Source organism: Crocodylus siamensis, chromosome 11 (assembly GCF_052110815.1).
Source record: "Crocodylus siamensis isolate JL-2025a chromosome 11, ASM5211081v1, whole genome shotgun sequence".
NCBI lineage: Eukaryota > Metazoa > Chordata > Crocodylia > Crocodylidae > Crocodylus > Crocodylus siamensis.
In genome coordinates this window covers 10,903,543-10,928,541 of record NC_143405.1, presented here as the reverse complement: position 1 = coordinate 10,928,541, position 24,999 = coordinate 10,903,543, and the positions used below count along the sequence as shown (strand labels likewise).

At 44.0% G+C, this 24,999-nt stretch overlaps 1 protein-coding gene across 2 annotated transcripts in view; it reads left to right on the top strand.

The window, feature by feature from the left end:
• Positions 1 to 24,999, top strand: part of COL27A1 (collagen type XXVII alpha 1 chain) — a 234,622-nt gene that overhangs the window by 177,221 nt on the left and 32,402 nt on the right. For both annotated transcript variants that reach the window (XM_090021040.1, XM_090021041.1), the window contains exons 38-41: positions 2,221 to 2,328; positions 21,628 to 21,681; positions 21,818 to 21,925; positions 24,711 to 24,764. In XM_090021040.1, coding sequence (XP_089877166.1) covers positions 2,221 to 2,328; positions 21,628 to 21,681; positions 21,818 to 21,925; positions 24,711 to 24,764 — 324 coding nt within the window. The remainder of the gene's footprint in view (positions 1 to 2,220; positions 2,329 to 21,627; positions 21,682 to 21,817; positions 21,926 to 24,710; positions 24,765 to 24,999) is intronic.

Sequence of the window (24,999 nt, the reverse complement as noted above, 5' to 3'; positions counted from 1 at the left end):
ATTAAGTGACTGTAACTTCTCTGATGCAGGCTCTCTCAGACTGTCTACGTACCACTCCGATCAGCCCCCTTCTCCCAGACCATTTCTGTTCTATAAACAACCACTCCCGAGGCTTTGTGTATGGCAGGAAGCTGTAGATGCTTTCAGCCAAACTTGAGTCTAATTGGGGCCTTACAGGATTGCTTGGTGGGGCCTTTCTTTGCTTTGTGGTCTATACTGCCCCACCTGGATGGATGAGAGTAACTTCTACCAAATTTATGGCTAACAACAGCCCTTTCCATCATATTCTCTTCTCTGTACAAACCCACTGGCAGTCCAGTCTCTGGGAAGTGAACCCACATTCTTCTCCCTCGCCATCCAGCCAGAAATTAAAAGGAAGCTGAAGAGGCCTTTTACCTCCTCCATGAGAGATGCCATTCTCAGCCAGAATTAGACTGAGTCTTTAAAATCTTGTCTGCCAAAGACTCCCAACAGCTCCCCAGTGGTGAGAGGAATATGCAGCTACCGGGGATGCCTCTCTGCCTCCTACGCTCCCCCAAAACGGGCTCTCGAGCAAGGGATTCCAACACCTCAGTCCTTCAATGCCCCTCCAAGATGATGCTTTTGGACTTTTCCTCATCACAGCATTACTTTGGCCTCTAGCTTTCCCACTTATGTAGATGCAGATTTCATTTAACATGTAATGCCTTTAATGCAATAATGCATCAACTTCTTCCAGCGGCTTGGGCCTCATGAAGAAGTTTGAATCAACCAGTGCCCTTGAGCAACAGGTCCTTCCACTCAACCAGTGGAAGCTCCTGCACTTAGATCCAAAGTTCCAAAATTCAGTCCTCAGAAACACAGCAACTGGGGGCATCCTTACGTTTGCGCTGCAGAATTAGGGGCCCATTTTATGTCTGGATAGCACCCAGGACACATTACAATCCCCAGTCCACATGTTGCTATGCCAATTCAGGTTTTGCACCTCTACCCACATTTTTGGTGCAGCTCATAAGCTTCCTTGTACATCTCCAGAAAGGTCAAACTCTTCTTCAACAGAGTGGCAACAGCTCATTTCGCTTGTGTCGGTTTCCACAGGCTATATTTTTCACTGATCAAAAATTCCTTAGGGAAATCAAGGTGTGTCTGGAGATTTTAACAGCCCCACTGGCCATATCACTATTTGCAAGTGATGTAATAAATTCTTCCTCCTCTTGGTGGTACCTGCAACCACTGATTCATCCTTTCATTGCATCATTTCTCAAACTCCTCTGAAGTTGCCACCTTGCCTTTGGAAGCCAGTCCAAACCTCTGTGTTCATGTAGCCTATCGGTCCAAATAGAACAAGAGTTTTATTCCATGGAAAGTAAAACTGGCCAGTCCCACAACAAAGGCTTGCAGTTTATTGCTTCTCTCTTTCTTTTTAACGCTAGATATCAAATCAAATGCTCCCTCCTTACAAGGTGATCGAGAATTTCATATTCTCTTGCCATGGTGCTGTTTCATCTCCAAGAGGCCTTGAACCTTTCCAGTTCCTCCCAGCCTATGTGTTTCTCTGGACAACTGAACTGTTGCTGTTCACTGTGCAAATATTTGTTTAACAACAGCGTGTAAAGGACACGATTCTACTTTTACTAAGGCAGGTGAAAATCAGAAGCAACGCTACTGAGGTCAGTTGGCATAAAACTGGTATAAGAGTAGAATTTGACCCTTAAATTTTCCCCCAAAAAAGCCATGTAATCCATCATGAGAACAGCATTTTGACATGAGTCTTTATGGGAGCAAATCCGTTATGGGAGCAAAATGACATTGTTCTACAGCATGTTCATTCAGGACTTGAGGTGCTTCCCACAACCTCTTCTGGCAGGCCAGTGTCAGCAAACTTTGCAACTATACAAAACTCTGGGGCTTTTGGTTGAATCAAGAGACTCTGTTTTTGACATTTCACCTGACTTCCTCATTCTATGTGGGAAACTACTGTTTTGTTCTTTGTAGGGACTAGAGGAAACACTGCATGCAGTATGAATATGTGGGAGGGAGCCTCTCCCATGGCTGAGTTCCTGTCTTTCTAGACAAGAAAGTTTGAAATATTGAATTACTATTTCAGTATTCATTCAATATTCAATATTTCAGTACTCATTTAATATTTCAAACTTGAATATTAAATTCATTTTGTTTTCTTGCATGTTTGATCGGTGGTTTGTTGGTATTGAAAAGCTCACACCCTCCACTCTTTCACAGGGAGACAAAGGAGAACAAGGCCCAGAAGGAGAGAGAGGAGAAAAAGGTTCTGAAGGGCTGAAGGGGAAGGAGGGGCCTCCTGGATATCCCGGCATGACAGGTGTCCGAGTGAGTTTGAGAAACCAGTTTGCCTGTCTCTGTCTGTCTGTCCTTCACTTTCTTTCTACAGGGATGGTTACTTGTGCTCCAAAAACTTGCACTTGTTTCATTTTGTGTATCTCAAATAGTGTTAGCCCAGCAACATTTTGTGCATTCTGTCTCTGCATTCTGCTGCATTTGATTTTGAATCTGCAGTGGTGCTCCTTCCTCAAAGGAGCGATAAAAGCATTTGTATATTCATTCTAAACCTGTGCACACAAAATGATGATCATCTCAGTCATCGTGGGAGACAGAAGCCCCCAGCAATTCAAACACGGCACTCCACAGCGCAAGTTAAACGAGTGAAATCAAATCTTTGTGTTAACTTCAGTGAGCACCATTTTGAAGCGCAGGATGTTGAATACACAAGATGATGCAGGCGCTTTCAATCGAGCAGCTCCCGCAAGCCGTTCTAATTGAAGCACCCACCCCGCAGCATGTGTAAAGACACCCACAGAGGTTTCACCAAGTCTGCGCTGACAACATGTCAATACCTGCGTTCTCTGAATTAGCATTTAGGAACAGTAGAGCATGATTTTAAAAGAAAGGTGCTTGTGTGACCTTGGCCAGGTGACTTAACTTCTCTGTGCTTCAGTTCCCCCATCTGTAAAATGGAGATGATACCACCTCTCTACCTCAAATGGAGCTCATATTCTGTGCAATGGGGACCACACAAGTTCTTAGCTAGATACCCCTGACTTAATGTCTAGAATTAGGACTGCTTGCAAATGTTTAAAAAACAAAACACATGAGCTTTACTGGAAGATGTAGCTTCAAGTGGGCTCTGCAGCATCTGATCAGGCACTTCAATAGGTCTTTTTGGCACTCTTAGCTAAAGCTGATTCAATCAGCTATTAAATAAAAGCACCAAAAATGACACACTAAAGTGCTCAATCTATACAGATGTTGGGCAATCCAGTCCAGTAATGCACTGCCTCTTCGGGGTATGCACTGGGCTCAGCGCAAGAACGTGCCAAGTTTAAAGTAAAACATCTTTTTTTAACATCTGAAAGCAGTCTAGATGTTTAAAGGGTTTCACTCTGTTTCTGCAGTCTCTTATTCCCAACTCCTTGCCTATATTCAGTTGTTGTTCTTAACAATATAGATAACAAATGGGAGAAACTGGCAGGGAGAGAGTGCTGATTCCCACAGAAAAATCCTATTTGCATCTGGTTTAACTGGGGGTCTGACTTCATCATTACATAACAAAATAATCACAGCTGGCTCTGTGACCAGAGATGGGGCCAGAGGCACATGGGAGGATCTGAGCTGAAAGTTAGCTGATGGTGATAAATGAAGAACATAGTCCTCTGCCCAAATGAGGTGCAGGAAATGGAGCATAAAACAGTTCAGGATTGGGCTGTCTGTCCAGACTGGCCCAGAACAGAAGTCAGACACTCTTGTTCGCATTTCAAAGTAGGGTTTATTAAGCAGGTTTGTCAGCAATGCAATTTTCCTTTTTGTGGATTAAAGTCTGTCTGGGGTGTGGTGATGACTTTTGAATTATCGTTCCTTAAGGAACTGGCACAGCCCCTTCAGTAATGCTAGCCAATCTGACCATCATTCCCAGGTGGTCTCTCGTCCTTGCACATTGTGTAAATCTGCCTCTTTTTGCAGCCAAAAAATATATTGGTTCCATCATTCATCACACCTCTCCACTGAACTAGTTCTGGTGTAGGTATATAATCAAGCTCTCTATTTTGAAAAGAACTGAGGTTTTGAGGTGTTGATATCTTTGAAGAGAGGAGGCAACTGTAGAGTCAAGTATCTGTGAGCACAGGTGGTGGCTGCTGCCTTGTTGCTGAAATATGTAGCTTCTCCTGATCCCTCCTGTGCCTGAGGTAGTGGAAGTGTGTGAGTAAAAGAAACTAGGTGTAGGTCAGATTTATGCTAATGTTATTTTGGGTCAAGGTTAAGATTGACACTGAGTTGACTGGAAATTTGAAATGTCTTAATATACCATCTTGTTGACATTATACAGCACTATAATTGTGTAGTACTCGCAAGACAAATGGGGCCCCACCGGTCCTGCCCCAAAGAGCTTGCAGTCTGAGCCTCTGATGGGTAACTCACCCCTGCACCTACAAAGAGCGCTCTACAGGAGTGGATATGTGGGTCCAAGCCCGCAACCCCTCACTCACAGAAGTAATCCTAGTAAGACAGAACATGCTAAGGCATGATAACAAATGCTGCAGTTTCACCTGTATTTCCAGGCTGGCATTGCTTGTTGCTCAGCATTGCTGCCTGCCTTCTGCGTGCTCTTTCTTGGCTGGTTCACTTGTTTATACTCTGCATGTTTCTAAACTGGTACAAACACAAAAATCATGCAAGTCTTATTAAGTGATAGAGTCTAAAATATAGGTTATAGCACATTCCCACACTGCTTTTTGCCAAGTTGTGCCTGGGAACATGGTAACTTTTCTGGTTTATTTTTAAGAAAATGTTGATACAGTGAAGATGCCTGCCTCTACTTACTTTCACTTGCTTTTTACAGCAAGGCACCATAGAGCCTTCTAATATTTTTAATAACTGTTTTTATATATCCCAGTCGTCAAAAACCAGGCAACTTTTATAGCAAGCCCAAACTACACAGAGTAGTAAACCTGCCTTAGCTAAACTATTGGTCCTTTTCTAGTTTATAGGCTGGCATTCCTGTTCCCAGCAGAGTAGGTTAAAGAGGCAGGTCCTCTGACAGAAGTTCTCTCTCCCCCAACTTTTCTTACTAGCAAGCTTTTTTTATTAATGTCTCATACAGAAAATGCACAATATCTATCAGGTCCCTCCTCCACTCTCCACCATAATAGAGTTTAGAAAACCAACAGCATATGCCAGCAGAGATAACAGTGATCCCACTGCAAATCCTCGGTTTGAAATGAGGTGGAATAAAAACAAATATTTGGGCCTTTCATTATTAGGGGGCTGCCACAACAGCCAGCTCACACAGCCTGCTACAGTATGAAGCAGAAAAGGGCAATTTGCAGATATTGCAAAAGGTTCAGGAAAAGTTCATCAGAAAAATCTCATAAGACTATTAACACCTAAATCCTTTCTCGGACAGTCTCACAAAAAATCTCTGCAAATTTTTAAACTAGAGTCAGCAAAGAAACTTAATGGAGGGGAAGAGAATGAGAATGCATGTATTTTACACACACAGTGCAGGGGTTGTTGCATGTACACAACACAAGCTGCATGCATTAAATAGACTATCAGAAATGGCTTAACTGATATTTTAGCTTGATTTTATGATGGGCATTGTGCCAGAAACCTAAGAAACAGTTGCTGCTGGTACTTTATATTTCACCCTGCCACTAGTGCTGGTAGAACCGTTAGTGGTGGTTCCACATTAGTATTTATTGCAACAAAGCTACAAAACCCGTCAGGAGCTCCTGTTGCACAAGAACTTTCTGTCCCACATAACTCCTGCATAATGATTGCATTCATGTATCTAGATGTGAAAAGAGATATTGGTCCCCACAGACGGCAAGCAATGAGGGTCACCAAGAATGTGTCATAATGGCAGCTTTGTAGATCGTAAAGCCAGAAGGACCATTAGAACTTTTTACCCGACCTCTGCTATACCATGACCGTGATCTTTCATCCCAAAGTCCACGCATCAAGCCAATATCTTATGATTGAGCCAGAGCATGTTTATTTTAGCAAGACATCCAATGGTAAGTTAAAGTTCTTCTGTGAAAGGCATGTTTTCACTAGGAACTAGGCCTAAAACTGCCAAACTCATTTTACCTGTCAAGTAAAGCCCTTCAGATGCAATCATCTTTTGGTCAGCATGAACAGTATTACTCCACTCAAAGGAGATTTATTTAATCCTCCATGGTAATACTTTCTGATTCTGGTTTAATCAGGAACATAATTTTATTGCCAGAGCCTCATATCACCCTCACCGTAGTTCTAATGAACTTTAACCCCTACTGAACACTACATAAATAACAGAAGACCCAAAAAACAATGACAGAGCTGTGAATGTTACCGTGGGGACACCCACAACCTGCCTCCATTTTCTTTCTCTATCTCTGAGTTGCATTATTTCTGTGGATTGGTAAGTGCTTGTTTCAGCGGTTTGCCTGTCTGAGTCTACATTGCTGCATGCCTGTTTTAGAGAAGAGGAGGAGTTTCAGAGAACTGAGGTTTGGATGACCCAGGATGGTCAGCCCTTGTGTTAAAGTCTTTATTTTAACCATGTCAGCAGTTTTGTAATATTTCACAGGTGTTAGATTAGGAAAGGAGCAAAGTTACCATTGGTATAGGGCAGTAGTAACACTGCACTTCTGCTGCACAATCACTGGCTGGATATCGTGTAACCTAACGGGGTAGTGGAATAACCTTGCAGGTTTGTACATCTCTTCCTACCCCTGCTCTTGTGTTCTTTTATGCATCTCTGTACTGGAAACCTTTGGCTGGTTTCTTCTTTCCTCTAATGCATACCTACTGCATCTTGCTGACTCCCTTCTGCACTCAGTGATTTGAGCCCAGGTCCTTGCTCATTTTGTCTAACAGGATCCCTGGCTTGTTTGAGCTGTATGAAGCTGATACTATATCTTTATTCAGTTGTTTGAGCTTTGGCAGCTAGAGAAGAGGTGCCCAAGTGACTGGTCTGGGTACAATAAGTTGGCTCAGAGGTGAACAAAGCAAGTGCAGGAATAGCATCCGCTGGCAGGGTCAGAGACTCCATTTGTGTTTTCAGCTGAGCAAAGGAATCTCTGCGATCCATGGCCCCTCTGAAATCAGGGGTGAGGCAATCTGATTATCACTGTAGGGCAAAAATGTGGTTTTCTGGAATTTGGTACCAATGCATCTGCCATCCCCATGACTGTAATAGGTGACTTGTATGTCTCTGCCCCAAGAGCAAGAAAAAAACATTGTGAGAGGGCAGCATGCACTCACTCCAAATCCCTGTTGTGTATTGATAAGAATATAGAAAGTGCCATGCTGAGTCAGACCAATGGTCCATCTAACCCGGTATCCTACCTCCAGGTGGATGCAGTAGAGGTGGAGCAGTGAGCCAGAAATCTATAGGGTGATCTATCTCCTATTCAGTATCCTACTTGGCATCCACCACTATTGGTTTAGAGATGGCAGAGGAAACATCTCCAGCTGTTCTGTTCAATAATCATTAACAGACCTACAAATTACCCAGTCCCTTTTTGAACCTATGTCATCTGCTTGCACCACCTCCTATGGCAATGAACCCCACAAGGTAACAATGTGTTGATTTTTAAAAAGTACTTTTTCATGTTAATTTGAAACCTGACACCTACTAATTTCAGCAGGTGCCCCCTAGTTCTAGTATTTTGGGGCTTGGTGAACAACAGTTCCCTATTCACTTGGTCTACGGCCTTCTTGATTTTATAAACCACTATCTTATATCCCCCCACCGCCTTTCTTCTCCTTTCCAAACTGAAGAGTCTTAGCATGTTTAGTCCCTATGCCAACTGCTCCATGCCGCTGATCATTTTGGTTGCTCTTCTCTGTACCTTTTCTAATTCCACTACATCCTTTTTCAGATGTGAGGACCAGAGCTGTGCACAAGTGTTCAAGATCAGGGTGCACCATGAATTTTTAATAATGACATGATGTTCTCCGTTTTGTTTTCAGTTCCCTCTTTAATGAAGCTCGACATTTTATTAGCTTTTTTTGGTCACCACTGCATGTGGAGATGACAGTTTTAGAGAACTATTATATTTACTGGAATACAAAATCAGGTGTTTTCCCCCTATCAGCATGCCGGGGGAGGGGAGGAAGCCCCTCATCTTACATTCACATACAAGGAAACCTCATTAAGTGCATTGTCTATCATGAAACTGCTGCCAAAAGCAGCGTGTGCTTAATAATGGAAACTAACTATGAATGTGATTAAGTGTAGCCAACACTGAGCATGACTATAAAACATATGGCCCATATTTTTATTTATTTATATCTCTCTCTCAGTGTCACAGTACTTCTACCAAAAGTGTCCTGTGGCCGCTATGGCTTACCTGACACTCCAAAGCATATCACTACCATTACACTATTCGCATTCCCATCACAATATCAACGCAATGCACCTGCATGTCTGCCACCATCACCCTTCTGAAAAAGATACACAGTAGTATCCATTGTGCACAGTCTCCCTCAGTGCCAATTCTTTCAGGTCATGGTGAGCCACTGTATTGTATACAGTCTGACTACCTCTTCATTCCTACAGCTGAGCTGTGCCTTTCTTTCCCATTTCCCATGATTCTTATTTCTTCAGTAGCCTTAAATGGCTGTCAAACACCACCAAACAAGGCCCCAAACAGTTCACCCAGAATACCTGTTACCCCCCTCTCAGCTTGTCACATATTAGTGTGGCCCCACCCTCCATGAGGTGGCCAGACCAGGGTGCCCTGTGTCTCATCTGCATATACATTTTTGGAGGATCCCAGGAGTCATGACAAGAACACCTGGTTCCAGTTATGAGTGGGGGGTGCTAATTAGCACATGAATACTTTGCAGGGGGGTGGTATCTGGGGTATGCACACATGCTGAGCAGTGCCAAGCTTTGAAGTTGAGGGAGGGGGGTAGAGGACAAGGGGCCACCTGTTCCCCTCAGATTTATCTTCCCTGCTGTAGAGATGGGAGGGGGACAAATTCAAGGCAGACTTCCAATAATTAGATCCTATACCTTTTCCATATATAGAATTTAATTACTGGGGGGGGGGTCTTCTTATATTTCAGTAAATATGGTATCTACAATGACTCAAAGGTCTCTTTTCTGAGTCATAACAGCTAGTTCAGAATCCAACATTGTGCCTGTATAGCTGAGGTTACTTTTCTCCAGGTGCATTACTTTGTACTTGTTGACATCTGCCAGTTTGCTGCCCATTCACTTAGCTTGGTGAGATCTTTCTGCAGATCCTCTCCATCAACTTGGGGCTTGACCATCCAGAATGATTTGGTATCATTTGAAAACTTGTAGATTTCACTATGTGCTCCCATTTTCACGCCGATGATGAAAATGTTGAACACAACTGGGACAAGCACATTTCCCTGCAGAACCCTACTTTTGACCTCCCTCCATTCTGAAAAAGGACCATTTAGCACAACCATTTGCTTCCTCTCTTAACCAGATCTCAGTCCACAAAAGGACTTTTCTTCTCGTTTCAAGGCAGTGCAGTTTCCTTAAAAGCCGCTGGTGAGGAAACTTGTTGAAAGCTTTTTTGAAACTCCAAATATATTATGTCCACTGGACGCCCCTTGACCACAGGCGTGAAAACTCCAGCAGATTGGCAAGGCAGGATTTCCCTTTGCAAAACCATGTTGAGTCTTTCCCAGCAGATCACATTTGTCCGTGTGACTGCTGATTTTATTCTTTATTATAGATTCCACCAACTTGCCTGGGATGGAAGTGAAACCATGCCCTAGTCTGTAGTTCCCAGGATCATCTCTGGAGCCCTTTTTGAAGAGGGGTGTTAGGTTGGCAGCCCACCCATCTTCTGGCACAGAGGCTGTTTGCAACCAAAGGTTAAGATACTATTGCCAGCATTTCTGCGGTTTCACCTTTGAGTTCCTTCAAAACACTCAGGTGAACGCCATCCGGTCCTGGTGACTTATTCTGCTCCCTATAACTGCGGTTGAGCTGAACCAACAGTTGAAATCACCATTATATAACAGGAACAGCAGCAGCTTGCCAGGAATAGGACATGAAGAGCCAGCAGCTGAGAGTAACCCCTCTCAACTAAAATATTCCTCTGTAAGCCTCCTCTATTTTCATTCTGCAAAGAATCCGGCATTTCAGCTTCTTCCCTCTGAGAACAACTAATCAGCCAGTGGCTGTGTGAAGGGCCAAGCCAATTGGCAAGAACATGGTAGTGGATTTCCAGCTGCTCTCCATATCTGAGCACTGTGGTTTTCGTAATGTGCTGGTCTTCGTACAAGTCGGATATCTGATAGCAGGGGTTTTACAATTCCAGGAAAGTAATTGTAGAGCACAAAAGGTAATGAAATACGCCATGCTCTAAAACAAGAAAATCCCTCATTTTACAGCAAGATGGGGAGCTAAATCTTCTCTCTTTAGACTTCTCTGCTTTTAAGCTTAAATTATATCTGTAGTGTCATTTGCAGCCATGTCACAGATAAGAAAGCCCATGAGCCAGATCCTCTACCAGCGTAAATGGTCACAACTCCATTGCATTAGCTGAAGATCTGGCTTGATGCATCATCACTGCCGTCTCCCGGCCTGGTGCAGCGGATCTAGATAAGTGAGCAAAACAGAGGAGCTCTAGGGACTGGTAAATGTCTTCTTAGTACAACCGTGTGACAAGGCCTGGGGCCTGCACAACTTTGTCTCCTTGGCAAGGGCCCTCAAAAGTGTAGGAGGGAGGATAATAAAGCAGGGCTGGACTGAAGGTCTGTTCAGTTTTTCAGGGGAAGTACACAGGAAACTCAGTGCGTTGCAAAGGGACAGTACAAGGCTACTGCACCAACTGAGCCCTTGAGGAAGTTGTCAGTGGGGCTGCACTGGTTCTGGCTCCAGCTGCCTACATGGGTGTGAATTAGACTTTAAGACTCCCTACTTAAAGCATCAACATGGAATCAGTCTTTGAGCAGCAAGAGCTCCCAATAAGTGGCCCTACCATTGGGTTTTGTTGCAAGCTAAGAATGGGGGGGGGGTTAATTTCCTTTTGTGCTAAACCATCTTGTTATCTTCTTTTGTGGTCAACCAATCTAACTCTTCACTCACCATAGGAAGTGAGAAACAGCTGACATTGCCATATGAGCTAAACGGCATCTGACCAATTTCAAATAGTGTGGCTCTTAATTGCAGTTCTACAATCTCTTCTCCTTTTAACTCAAGGGGTCAGTGCTCAGAGAACCTCTGCTTTCTGTAAAGCGTAGGGTTGGCAAGCTGGTCAACTGACCAATTAAAATATTGTCAATTGACTGCATATATTTTTAAAAGATTATACATTTTTTACCAAAAAAACCCTATATTTTCTGTAGTTTTCTTGACAGGAATATATTTTTTTTTTACACATTTCGTAACTGGAAAATGGTTACTTTTTCTGTGTATTATTTGGACTTATTGGCAATTTTTGACAAGTTAATTGACCAAACTTCTTTTGACCAACCCTAGTAAAGCACAAAAACTGCCTCTCTTGAACAAAATGGTTCTTGTACTACCTCTCTATAGCCCATACAAAAGAGAACATTTCAACTTGGACAGTGATAGACGCTGTGGGAAGTAAGCATGGGGTCACTCACTCTTACCAAACGATCCACAGTATAGAAAACATGGAGTGTGGTGGCAAAAAGGAGGATTGCTGAAAAGACCAACTTCAGACAGCTCATGGAGCGGCTCCACAACAACGGTAGCCAGCTTTTATGCAGTGCTTTTCATCAGTACACCTCACGTTTCACTGTAAAGGTCAATACCATTATCCCCATTTTGCAGATGGGAAAACAGAGAGGTGAAATGATGTGCCCAATGTCATCCAGCGGATTAGTGGCAGAGAGTAGACTGCAGGGCCCGGGGGTCCCAGTCAGTTCTCGATGCTGTTGAAACTTCTAAATATCCTTGCTAAAATGGATGCAAAGCAGCAAACCACTGCTCAGTTCAACAAAGCACATAAGCATGCACTCGTATCACATTGAAATCAAAGGGAGTTAAATGTATGCTTGAAGCTGAACACATAGTTCTTAGTTTTGAATGTAGTTAGTTTGCTGAATCAGGGCCTGAGTGATTGAATCTCTGTGGTTTCAACCCACAGGCATTTCTCTCCCTCTCGTTCTGCAAACCGTGTTGCAGTCCACATGCACTTCCAAATTATGCTACAAAGAGCCCTCTCCCACTCCCACTACAATAGCCAAGGCAACTCTGAAGGCACCGGTTTGGTCTCTGATCAGGAACTGTAAACAGTTGTATTTTAATAGGGTGCGTGTGTTGGGTTTTTTTAGTCTGCTATTTTGGTACTTGTGACTCAGCCTGTCAAATCCATTGTAACCTTCGTGGAATCTAATCCCCTCCAAGCAGCAGGATCCTGCGGTGATTCACAGCGTTCTCCCAGAAATCCCCGGGGGCAGTCCATCGCCACTGCTCACAAGTTGAGACTGATCAGCCTTCTGCAGCTGAGAGGGGCCAATTGCCTCCATCAAAGAATTAGCCAGCTCTGCTTGGGCTTTTTGCTGCTCAGGGCCACAGCCGCTCCCAGCTGGTCTTCGTTTAGAGTTAATAGGAACTGAAATGAGCCAGAATTTGAAATAAATCCCATTTACTTGGCAGAGCCTCTTTCCTGACTCAGACGAAGGAGACGCACTCTTTCTCTTGCCTTACAGCTATTCCAAGATTCCCCTCCTTATTGAGAGACAGGATTTTATTCCCTTCCTCTTCCACAACCCCAGGGCATTCATGTCCTTCAGAAGGAAGGCATTAACCCCTCGTGCTTTGAAAAAAATTACCCACGCAGTCCTAACAGTGACAAATGAGAGTCATGCTCTTCTCCCCACCCTCCCCCCATCTTTCAACATAAAAGGGCTGATTCTTACAATGGTTCTGGTGCTGCTTTGCATGAAAGCTTCACAGTTCAGTACATAGTAATGCTCTGCACTTCTCCCACATCTTCTGTCCAGCTACTAACCATGACTAGCTACCACCCTCTCCCATAAACAAGTCTCACTCTCCCAACCAAGGGAAATGGAACTAAAGAGCAGTGAAAAGACTTGCCCAGGCCACACAAGAAGTCGGTGGCAGGGCCAAGAATCAAGCCCAGCAATTACACTACAAGCCAAATCGTTCTGCCTACCGGGGCACACCACTGCCCTAAGACGGACACTGTTGACCACAAAGATACTCCTGCAGTTAACTTCAGAAATCACATCACATGTTTACAGTACAGAGGACATGCCATTCTGTCATTTTACACTAGGACTTTAGGATCTCAGCAAAAAAATAACTCCATTCAGATGCACATTCCCAATGCAGGAAACCAATAGTTGTGTATTTCACCTGAATATGGGCTTGGGATTTAAAATGTAAGTACAGCTAAGAACTTCTGCAGAATCTGAGGAGCTGGGTTCTGAGGTTTTGGTTGGAGTTGCATGTTTCAAGCTGAATAATTTGACTTAAGTGGATATCACAGTAGTGGTCCCAGTTGCCGCCTTGCAGCTGGAGTTTTAGCTCTTCTTATAGGATCTTTCATTGCATTTTTCATTTACTTACTGCCAGTGATCTCAGCCTGGGCTCTTCACCCCACTTTCCAGTTATGGCAAAACAGCCCCTTGCTGCTTCCCAACCCTCTAAACCTTGAAGAACAGCAGCATCTTTTTTTCCCCACATCCATTCATGAGCTCCTCCTCTTCCAAACTACTGCTAGACAGAGGTTATAAAATGTGTTTCTTATAAATTTGAAACATTTATGGCTTCAAGAGCCCCATCCCAATAATCCCACTAATTTCCTGAGTGCTTGTTGACTGTCCTGTATAGGGGGAAAGCTTCTCTCAATCAAAGCTTTCTCTCAATCAAAGTTTATTAAATGGTAGTCCTCATATGGAGACATTGCTGAGCAGTAGGAAATGATAGGGGGCTTTTTCATTTTCCTTTATAGGAACCGGCTGGCCAGGTCCTTTAACAGTATGGGCATGGGTCATACTATGGTTCCTCCATTTCATGTCTTTCTTGCTAGCATTATTGCAACTTTAGTTTCTTTCTGCCTTCCTATACCCCTTGAATCCCCCCTCAGTTCCAGCATCTCATACTTCCCTCTCTGTTCATGGCTGCATCTTTTACTACAGAAGTCACATTCTGATTTCCTTCTCTTTGAATGCCTGATTTCTGATTAGAGGAAGTCACCCTGCAGCTTCTATTCAATGGGAACGGGAGCTGCCTAAGACTGATGCATGGGATTTAGTAGAGTGTGGCATCCAGATAAAACTGCTTTTTAAGACCAAACTGAATGTTCCTAATAGCTATTTCCTTCATAGCTGCATTGTTTTAGAAAGGTCAGGGGCATCTGCATGTGAACTACTGAATACTTGCAGTTCTCGCTGGATTATGATGATCCAGTCAGGCCAGCTAGATCATATCTTCATTAAGGCTTGCTGTGGATCTATGTCCACATGGGCATCTATACACGTGCTCCAGGGTGGAGGTGGGGGGAGGGAGGAGTTAATTAAAGCAGTTCCAGGAGCTGATCTAATTAAAACGCCTGCAGTGTCTCGTGTTTTCAGTGTCCCACACTTCAAAATGGCAGCATGGGCACTTGAACTAAACCTCGTTTGACGAGCTTGAATTAAAGCACCCCCACCGTCCATTTTGAAGCGCGGGGTCACTGAATAGGCATGACATGGAGACTTCCAGACAACTTGATTAATCATGCTAATTAGCCTGCGTCACAGCAGGCATCCAGCATATGTCTAGGTGCCCCATGTGCTTAAACTACTGGGAAGTTTGTATTCAGATCCTAATGCCCTGTTTCATTTGGCCTCTTATCAATGTCAGAGTGTTTCCATTCTTGGTAGCTGACCTTGACACCATGTGTGTAACGGTCTTGTGCTGCTGAGCCCTATCGACTCTAATGCAAATATCATTTTTATCGTGGAGAATATATGCATTTGCTCCTAACAGCACATGGACAGCAGGCCAAAAACAAGGGAACCACTGATGTCTATGCTGTGTATTCTCTCGTTGGCTGAGGGAACTCAAATAGACCGCAACCATAGATAAAACGTTTCCAGATGCTGACGGAAAATGTACAAAGTGAATCACAACTTAATGTCTGATTGCATACCTGAGACCAGTTGTGCTCAATGTTTGAGCTCCATGGGCTGGATGAGTGGCAATACCCAGATACTGGCCACATGCATACCTGCATACCCAGATCAGGCCTCATGCCACCCCTGCCCTATGGGGCTCCCCAATGGGTCTGCAAATTTGGCAGCAGGGGAGTGGTTAGCACTCCCCGCCACCACACTTTTGGACCCATGGGGAACCTTGTGAGATAGATGAAAATGTGGCGCACGGATTAAGGATTGAGCACCTCTGCCTTAGACTATGTTATATACCTGAATGCGGGGAGAGGTGGGGTTGGAGAAGATGCCAACAGGGGCAAGAAGAGAAAGCTGAGTTCAGAGTTGTGAAACAGAAGAGTCTTGGGCCCGTTGGTACAGGCACCGTTCTCCACCTTTGGAAGGGTCCTTGGAACTTCACAGACTCCAGAGATCACGAAAAGTTTCTAGATAGGTAGGTTAAGCAACTGCCTCAGTTGCCTATGTAAAGTAAAGGCACCATATAAGACAGGCTATGTTCTCTTGAAGGAAAGAAGTGGGAAACCCCTTGAGAAAAATGATGGAGTGAAGCGTGTGAAGGCATAACTGGATGGTATAGACCGTGGGAAGTTACCAGAGTTTAGAGAATCTTAAACAGAGTTAATGACAACTTAGCTGTTGTGAAGAGCAAAGAAAGGAGATGCCTTGTTCAGAAAAGTCAGGAACCCTCAAACACTGAAGCACAAGGCAATGGGATTGAATGTTGCTCAGGGTAGTTTGAGAAAGGACCAAAAGTTTCTGATGAGGTGAAGGACGTTGATGGACAGGAATAGACGAAACCCTGAAACCAGAACATTTGCTTCCTACTGTTAAGCCTAGTGGAGATGGCATTGCAAAATGAAAAATGCTGTTTGTCCAGAGGCAAGGCACATGACCCAAGTGTCTCAAAACAGGACTCAAATGGCGCATTAGTCTGTGGTGGCTGAATTTCACCTCCCATCTGTAGAGTTGTTAAGGACCTACTGTCCTTGTGGTGCAGAGATTTAATGTCATGGGGGTTTTTGCCCCCTTTTCAGATTTTGCTTTATTTGCATTTCATGCAAGAAATACAACTCTTGTTGACAATGCCATTGGCAGTTAAAAACATTCCCCTTTGCTTGAGAACTAGTTCATCTGCACTAGAAAATAAGCCCTTTTTCCCTCATTAGGAAAGTATCTCATACCTTTAAAAAATATTCCTGAAATATAGGTCCTTTCTCAAACTTGTAATGAAATTGCAAATGAGCAACACAGCATGGTAAATTTTTGCTTAAACAAATATTGTTGCATACCTAATGGCGTGTGGCTTTATGTTTAAAAATGCTGCTTTCCCACTGTCTCTGGTCACAAGTACCATCTTCTCCTGGAGTTGCTGGCATGATATATTTTATTACTGGTTTGATAAACAGTACAGTGTATAAAGAGATATTGCTCTTTTATAAATAATCCCACTTGAAGAGGAAGCTTGGAAAGAAGATTTGTTTTCTTAGCAGGATACCCAAAGTACACACCAAAATGTGTACAAACCTCCTCAAAGAATAAAGAGCATCAAGTGTTTAGTGTCTTGGCTCCCACAGTCATCTGATTCCCATCCAGCAAAAAGAACTTAAAGTGAATTTCTCTTATGTACGGGCTTTTCTATAGTGCCCTTCACTGTAGTCTCCAGTAAAGAGGGCAGTAGCTAAGAAAACCTACACCAACAAACCACAAGAGGTAGCAAGAAAAACTAGACTCCCATTTGGGAGACTTTCAGACGCAGTAGTACCAGGCTTCCACAATATTTTCTCACATGGTTTGATACAAACCCTGATTTTTCCAAAAAGATTACATGAACACTTCAGGGGTCTGGGTGCCCCGCAGAGTATCTACACCAACACTCAACTACAACCAGACCATGGAGAGCCAGCCTACCAACTCCTGCTTCTTTCTGTCATCTTGTTCCCCAGAACTAATCATTTGCTTTAAACAAAAAAGAAAGTCCACAGTTGTTCCAATTACTGAGAGATCCTCTAAAAAGTGAACTCAGGACAGCAATTTCTGCATTTGCAGAACCTAAAGCAGTAGTTGAAAGACAAGAGCTGCTCAGTATGTCTTGCTGGTTTCTAACTTGCATGCCCAATGACAATACTTTCTAAATCATAGAAACTTAGGGTTGGGAGGGACCTCAGGAGGTCATCTAAGTCCAACCCCCTGCTCAAAGTAGGACCAGCTATAACTATATTCTCCCAGCCAAGGCTTTGTCTAGCCAGGTCTTAAAAACCTCCCAGGATGAAGATTAAACCACCTCTCTGGGTTCCAGCGTTTTACTACCTTCCTCGTGAGAAAGTTTTTCCTAATATCAAACCTGAACTCTCCTTGCTGCCACTTGAGTCCATTGCTCCTTGTCCTGTCATCTGCCACCACGGAGAATGGTCCAGCTCCATCCTCTTTGGAAACACCCTTCAGGGAGTTGAAGGCTGCTGTTAAATCTCCTCTCAGTCTTCTTTTCTCCAGACTAAATAAGCCCAGTTCCCTCAGCTTGTCCTCGTAAATGATGCCCCCCACCCCTCACCATTTTCACTGCCCTCCCCTGGACTCCCCAATTTGTCTACATCCTTTCTGTTGTGCGGGTCCCAAAACTGGACATAGTACTCCAGATGTGGCCTCACCAGGGCCAAATAAAAGGGAATAATCACTTCCCTTAACCTGCTGGCAATGCTCCTACTTTCTGCAGAGCTGCTATTTAGCTGGTCAGTCCCCAGCCTGTACTAGTGCGTGGGATTGTTCCATCCTAGTGCAGGATTTTGCACTTCTCCTTATTGAACCTCATGGGTGTGTCCAGAGGAGCATGCTCATGCGGCCCACCAGACCACACGTGCTGCACATTCAGGCTTTCATTGTGCTGCTGATTTGCAGCATGGCAGGTTTTTTTAACACCGGGAGAACCTGGGGCCAAAAAAACCCGCACCTGAAAAAAGTGGGATGATGGCAGCATGCACTACCTGAAACCAGAGCCTGGCTGGCCAGAGCCAGGCACAGTGGCACGTAGTTGTGCCACTGTTTGCCCCCGAGGAAGTGCATGGCCACATTCATCTTTCGATGATCTTTTGAGGTCCCTTCCAGCCCTAATGTCTATGAAATCTGGACACACCCTATAAGATCTCTTTTGGTCCACCATCAACACCATGAAAAGTTTTACAGATTGTCCAAACATCTCAGGTCTGCTGATATGGCTCAGGCAGTTAGGAGAGTGAAGAGAAATTACACATTGGTCCAAAAGAGCTGTGCCAGCAAAAGCCCCAGTGTAGAGGCAGATAGCAGCAACAAAGTCCTCTGGCTGAGGTAGCTCCTGCCAGTCAGGGAGCTGATGGAAACTATACAGTTATAAGTTGTGCCTCCACTCGGGTTAGTGCCAGTACAGCACTTTTGGCACATCTGTACTAGCAAAACTTTTCAAGAGCAGACCAGGCCAATGAACAGAATGCAAGAATTATGTAAAATCTGCATGATCTCAGCGAGGACTCATTTAGGATCACTGTCAAGTGGGCCTGGGAGACACGGCCAGTTGTTTTTTCCCCCAGTTACAAAGGAGCCAGGCCCAAGCTGCTTATCAACACCTGTTGGGACATCTGAGCTATCATTGCCTGAGGATGATGTCAATGCCCAGCGGGCCATGTGAGCCTTACTGGGGAAGCCAAGCACACAGCCCCCGGATGTACTTCAACACAATTAAGAGGAACCTGATCCCTGGACACCAGAGGACACGGCAGCTCAAATTCTGAACATTACAAAATGTCCTTTGAAGCCATGCCTCGTGTGGGCAGAGTTTATTTCATGAACAAAGCTTGCAAGAGTATCATTACCTTCTCCTAATGTGAGTCCTGCAATACCAGGTTTTTGGTATCCAACACATTAAATGTGGCACTAGTTTGATAAACCATAAAACCTTCTGGGGACAACTCTGGTTCTAGCAGCTTGACCTGTGCAGTTTCATAGTTGGCAGGGTCGGAAGGGACCTGAGCAGATCATCTAGTCCGACCCCCTGCTATGGCAGGAAAGAGTACTGGGGTCAAATGACCCTGGCTAGGTGATTGTCTAGCCTCCTTCTGAAGACCCCCAAGGTAGGCGCGAGCACCACTTCCCTTGGAAGTTGGTTCCAGATCCTAGCTGCCCTGACTGTGAAGCCTGATGTCTGGCCTGAATCTACTGTCAAACAACTTATGGCAGTTATTCCTTGTTACCCCCGGTAGTGTTCAGGGGAACAGGGACTCTTCCATTCCCCACTGGTCCCCCCTGGTAAGTTTATAGATGGCCACTAGATCCCCCCTCAGCCTTCTCTTGTGGAGGCTGAACAGGTTCAGGTCCTGTAGCCCCTCCTCATAGGGCCTGTCCTGCTGCCCCCGATCATGCGAGTGGCCTCCTCTGGACCCTCTCCATGTTGTCCACATCCCTCCTGAAGTGCGGCCCCCAGAACTGGACGCAGTACTCCAGCTGCGGCCTGACCAGTGCCGCATAGAGGGGGAGGACCACCTCCCTGGACCTGCTCGAGATGCATCTGTGGATGCATGTCGGTAAGGCTAACCGCACCTTGTCAACGTCCTCACATAGGATTAGAGAAGTTATAATAAAAAATTTGGAGGCCCTAAAACAAACTCCATAGTTTTAAGAGATCAGATAGCAAGAATCAAATACTCCTGAGGAGCAATGATACCTTTGCAAGAGATTTAATTCCCAGAATTTACATGATGCTCCCTGGAAATATATGATTCATGCGGAACAGAATCATCCCCTTCAGGGAACTGCAGAGGGTCTGGATTGTCTGCACTGTTGCAGCTGAGACGCATTTCAGATCAAAGTTGAAAAACACTACATCTGATTAGGCTTATCACGTGGTGTTACTGTTACTTTCATCTGGCCAAGAGAGCAGTTTGTTTCCACAGCATCAATAGTAGTTCAAATAATACCTTGTTGAATTAAAAATGCAGGAGTTCAGGAGGAGAGAGTGTGGCAGAAACAAATGCCAGATTAATACAGCAAGATGGACTGATACAAAGACACTGATGAAAAGTTTAGGTTCCAACAGGCAAAAAACAATAGCTCTTTTTCAGTGCCCCTCCAACAGCTTATTTCTTCGAAACAAATCCACAATCTGTCTCCTGGCCTGCAGCCCATGGACACTAGAGTTGATGATAAAATGCCAAATCCCTGTGCTCCTAATGTCCAACTGATGGAAAGGAGCTGAGAGACATCCCTGTAAAACTCCTAATGCCCCATTTCTTTAATTTCATTCATTTAATGTGCTTCCAGACATACCCAGAGCCTCTGTAGGCACCTTTGAATATCCAGTATTCAGTTGTCTTTAAAACTCCAGTGTCAGTCTTCCAACAGCCCATTTCCTGTCCTATATGTGCATGAATGGGTTAAGGGCCTGTTGCATGTGAGAAAGGGAATACAGGTGTGTGCAACAGGCCTGTAGCTGTGTGCCTTGCTGTTTCTGGGCCCATTTGTATGTGCATGTCTGAGCCTATTTCTGCGGAAATGAGCAGGTGGATAATGGGGTCTGTTTATATGCATGCATGCATGCTTGTTTTAAAAATAGTACAAATAACACTGTTGTGTATAATGGCCAAAAGACGCATACAAAAAGCAAGCAGAAAAGGAGTATTTGGCGGTATGCTAATTATCTACTAGGGAACAAGGGGATGTTGCTTAACTAAGCAGTGGCTCCTCAACAGATGCCGAGTGCTGTTCTTTTACAAAGCTACGAAAGCCTCAGTTTTACATGCATTCACTGCTGGTGAAAGGCGCCAGACTGACTGAGTAAAAGCCCTTTTATGTCTAGGACAGGTACAGCAGTCAAGAGCATGGCATCTTTCTCTACACTTGAACTGGTAGGAAATATTTTGCTGAACGTGAGATGGTAGCACACTTTGTTGTGAAAGCACTAACGGAGGAGGGCAGCGAAGACGTCAGCTTGGTTCTGGGGGCCCTTTTGCACAAGTCATTCCACCGAGACCTACCACTCCCCTCCCACCAGCTGACCAACAACAGTCAGCAGATGGGGGGTTTCCAGCCACCAGAGTCCTAGTCTACACCTGACATGCGATCTAAAGATTAAAACTGCTCCTTCCCATGAATGCTTCCACAGAGACAGGCAGTCTTCCTTGCATGATAATCTTTCAGCATTGAAGTGATGGGTAAACCCCACTGTCCTGCATCAGGGGAGTTCAGGAACAATGTTGACCCTGCTCCTGCTCCGCCACACTGTCTGTAAATGAAGTTTATTTTCTGATGCTCCATGTGGCCAGTTGGATTATTCCGTTAACCATTTTTACTCCCCCTTTCTCAGCCCCCACGGGAATAGGAACGAGTGGGCAGAAGGACTCTTGCCTGACATTATCATCAAAGCCTGGGCTCTGCCCGTTTTGGAAGTCATCATGCCAGGGGGTGGGGATGCTCATTCTTGGATGGATGCCTTACTTTTGTTCCTTATGGCTTTTGCCTTTCTCATAGGGGCAAGAAGGGAAACCTGGAAAACAAGGAGAAAAAGGCAAACCGGGGCAGAAGGTAGGAACATCTTCTCTGCTTTCCATTGCCAGTGCCACTTCTTTTTTTATTCCCTGCTCTCACTTCTTTCCTTCAACATTTGTCTGCAGAAGCCTTCTCATGTTCTGTCAGTAATGCATATATGCATCTTCTACAGGGCACCAAAGGCCATCAAGGACAACTTGGTGAGACAGGATCTCCAGGAAAGACAGGGCCAAAGGGAACTCAAGGCCCTAAGGGATCCAGAGGTACCCTGGGACCTATGGTGAGAAGAGATCTGACCATGATTGAATGCAACAAATGGAGACAGGAATGAGGGCAGGGTGGGGAGCATGAACACAAATGGCAAGTGGGCATATGCATGGGAGGTCCAAGCAAAGGTAGAGGCACTTTGGGGCCCTGAGCGTAAGGAAGCAGGCAGAGAGAAGGACAGGTTTATATTCTTGTACTGCTTGCTCCTTTTCTTGATTCCTCACTTAACTGAAGTCAGTTGAAACCAATTCTTCATGATTTTTTTGAACAGGAAATGGGTATCTTTCCTAAATTAAAAGTTTAATCAGAATTTATTTTTTTAACAACATTTCAGTAAGGAGGCTTCCCTTTTTTCTTCCTCAATTCCTGTCAGTGGCAAATTTTTATAGGAAGAGAGAAAAAAAGAGATAGAAGGAAGGAAGTTGTACATGGAAAAAACAAAAACTTATTTTCAAAATATCAAAACTTGAAAAAATATTCACTTTTCATTTTTTAATCAAAACTGCAATTTTTCATTAGATTGCTTAGTAAGGACTTTTTTCAAAATTCCTATGGAGATTTGATCAACTTTTTTGATCTCTCAGAGTCATTAATCATCCAAGATTTTAGTATTTCATTTTGTGGCATAAGAAAAACTCTCGAGTTTCCTTTGCACCGATGGCAGGCAGAACTAGTTAACACTCCTAAACAAGCTGAAATATTAGGATTGGTTTTCTGGAAGGAGGAAGTGAACTGATAAGCTATTTTTGTGAAAAGCAGTCCCTGTGAGACTGCATGCTCACGGTGAGAGAAACTTCCAAGTCAAACAATGTTATTATGTGGAACTCTGCCTTGGACTTCTTCCCTGACTATACACCCACTCTTGATCTACTTATCTCAAATACCTACAGTGAGAACAACTATGATGAAGGGTTTGAGGCAAGGCATTGGGGTGAGGCTGGGAGAAGGAACAACAAAAGTACGGTGAAGAAAATTCGTTTGTTTCAGAAATGTGATAGTGGGTTCAAGACGGTGATAAACGATTATATTATTTCTTCATACGTATTAGACCTGTAGGGTAACTGGCATCATGGCGTCCCTTGCTTCTTTTTACTTTGCTGTTATAGCACGTACTGAAAGGGCAGGAAAGACTAAGGTTTGTTATGAACAGGGAATTGCTGAGATGTTTCAGAACAGTAGCAATGAGTGCCTGAGTAACGGAGAGAAGTACCTGGGGACTTGAGTAACAAGTCCTGCATTAAAAATTAAGGCCTTTGCATAGAACCTCCCTGAAGGTTTTTTTTGGCAGACTCTCCATGGATAATTTATGGATTATTTATTTGTTTATTTAGCAGTTCACTAGACTGAGCCTGCCTTTGCAGCCTGTGCTTAAGAAAATGGCTTTTTTCTGCATTAAAAATAGGATGATCTGGAAAGGCTACCTGTTAGGTGGGGTCTGCTAGAAGTAGTGTGACAACTGGGTCCTATGAAAAAATCTCTCATATGGCACACTGAAGCAGTCCTTGTAGCTAATTCGTATCAATGGACTCCAGGAGGAACTAGCTCCACCGACACCAGGATTCAGATATTGGCAGATCCAAAGGACCTCAAATGACAGAAGTCTTGTTTTTCCCCCAGTACAAAGCACACTCCAATTCTGTTGTATCACCCAAAATATCTTCCAGTACAGAAAGCCATCCTTAGCCCCCTGTAGCTCACCTTGTTTAACAGCACACACCAATGTGTGCTATTTGCATGCCAGCGCTTGAACTTCCAGCTGCAAATAGGAAGCGCAAACTGTAACTTGTGTAGCGGTTTCTAGCCACTGGAATAACTAATGCGTACAACTCCTTCCGTTACCCAGAATGATATATTTTACTTATTGCATAGCAAAACACAGTCAAATGAAGTGTGGAGATTATCAGGTAATATAATATAAAGCGCCAGAAGAAGAAATTTGCCTAACCTACAACAATCTAAATTGGCCCTCAGCTAGCTGGAAAAGTTGGAGTCTACCACTCTCTGCAGTTTAACAACAGAGAGCTTTAATCTGAACATCAGAGTTTGAAAAAATGTTTTTTAACCTTTTGTTCAGACTCCTAAAATGTCAGTGTTTACCTCCTGCAAGCCACCCACCACAGTTCAGGTGGACTCCTCCTTCAGCCTCAAACCACAAAGCTAAGCAAGAGGCAGTCAACGTGCTTTACAATCAAGTCCTTCATTAGAACAGAAATCATCACAGGTGGAATATTTGGCCAAAAAATAAGACTTTGGATAGTAGCTAGAAGAGGAATCTGAACAGGGCTGGTAGAGAATAGAGCATGAACAAACAAGCACATCTGCCTTTGATAGCAATAGGCATAGGCGTGATTAGCAACTGGCAAGTGTTATCCACCCTGCATTGTCTTAAGAGTTTGCTCTGTAAACACAAACATATCAGAGAGCACTTGATAAAACAAAGAATTTAATTTTGGGGGGCTTGTTGACACCTATCTATACCTATTCCATGGTCCCAGAAGGAAAGGGCACAATTCAGAATTTCCAGCCTGAGGCACACCAGAAATGTGAGCTTGTTCCCAGATGGAAAAAGAAACTGAACATTTATGATAATGAAGTTTCTGGGGATCTGAATGAGCTGGGGATCTGATTGCTATGCAGTGCCGGAGAGTTTGTTTGGTGTAGCTACTTTCATGTCAATTTGATGGCTGAATGGAGGGAATGCTGCCCAGTGGGAATGCTGCAGCATGCTGCTGCCATGAGACTAGTCAGGAATGACAGCAGCCTTTTGTAATGGCATTTCTCTTCAATTGCTTTGATAGGGTCCCCCAGGAAGAATGGGTGCTCAAGGAGAACCTGGCTTAAGGGGTTATGAGGTAAGCCTGCATGTTTGACTCTAGACTTGGCTTTCCCCAGTCCCAAACATAGCCTAATAACTTGCCCACAATGCAAAAAATAGTTTGAACATATTTATATTTTCAGTTTGGAGAGGGGACACAAATAGCCTTCTACTCTGTGCTATTAAAAATTCTTCACATATGGTTTTCCTCTGCCTTTCAGCTACAAATAATGCTTTACTATGTTCCTCTTAAGGCCTGTACATATAATTCA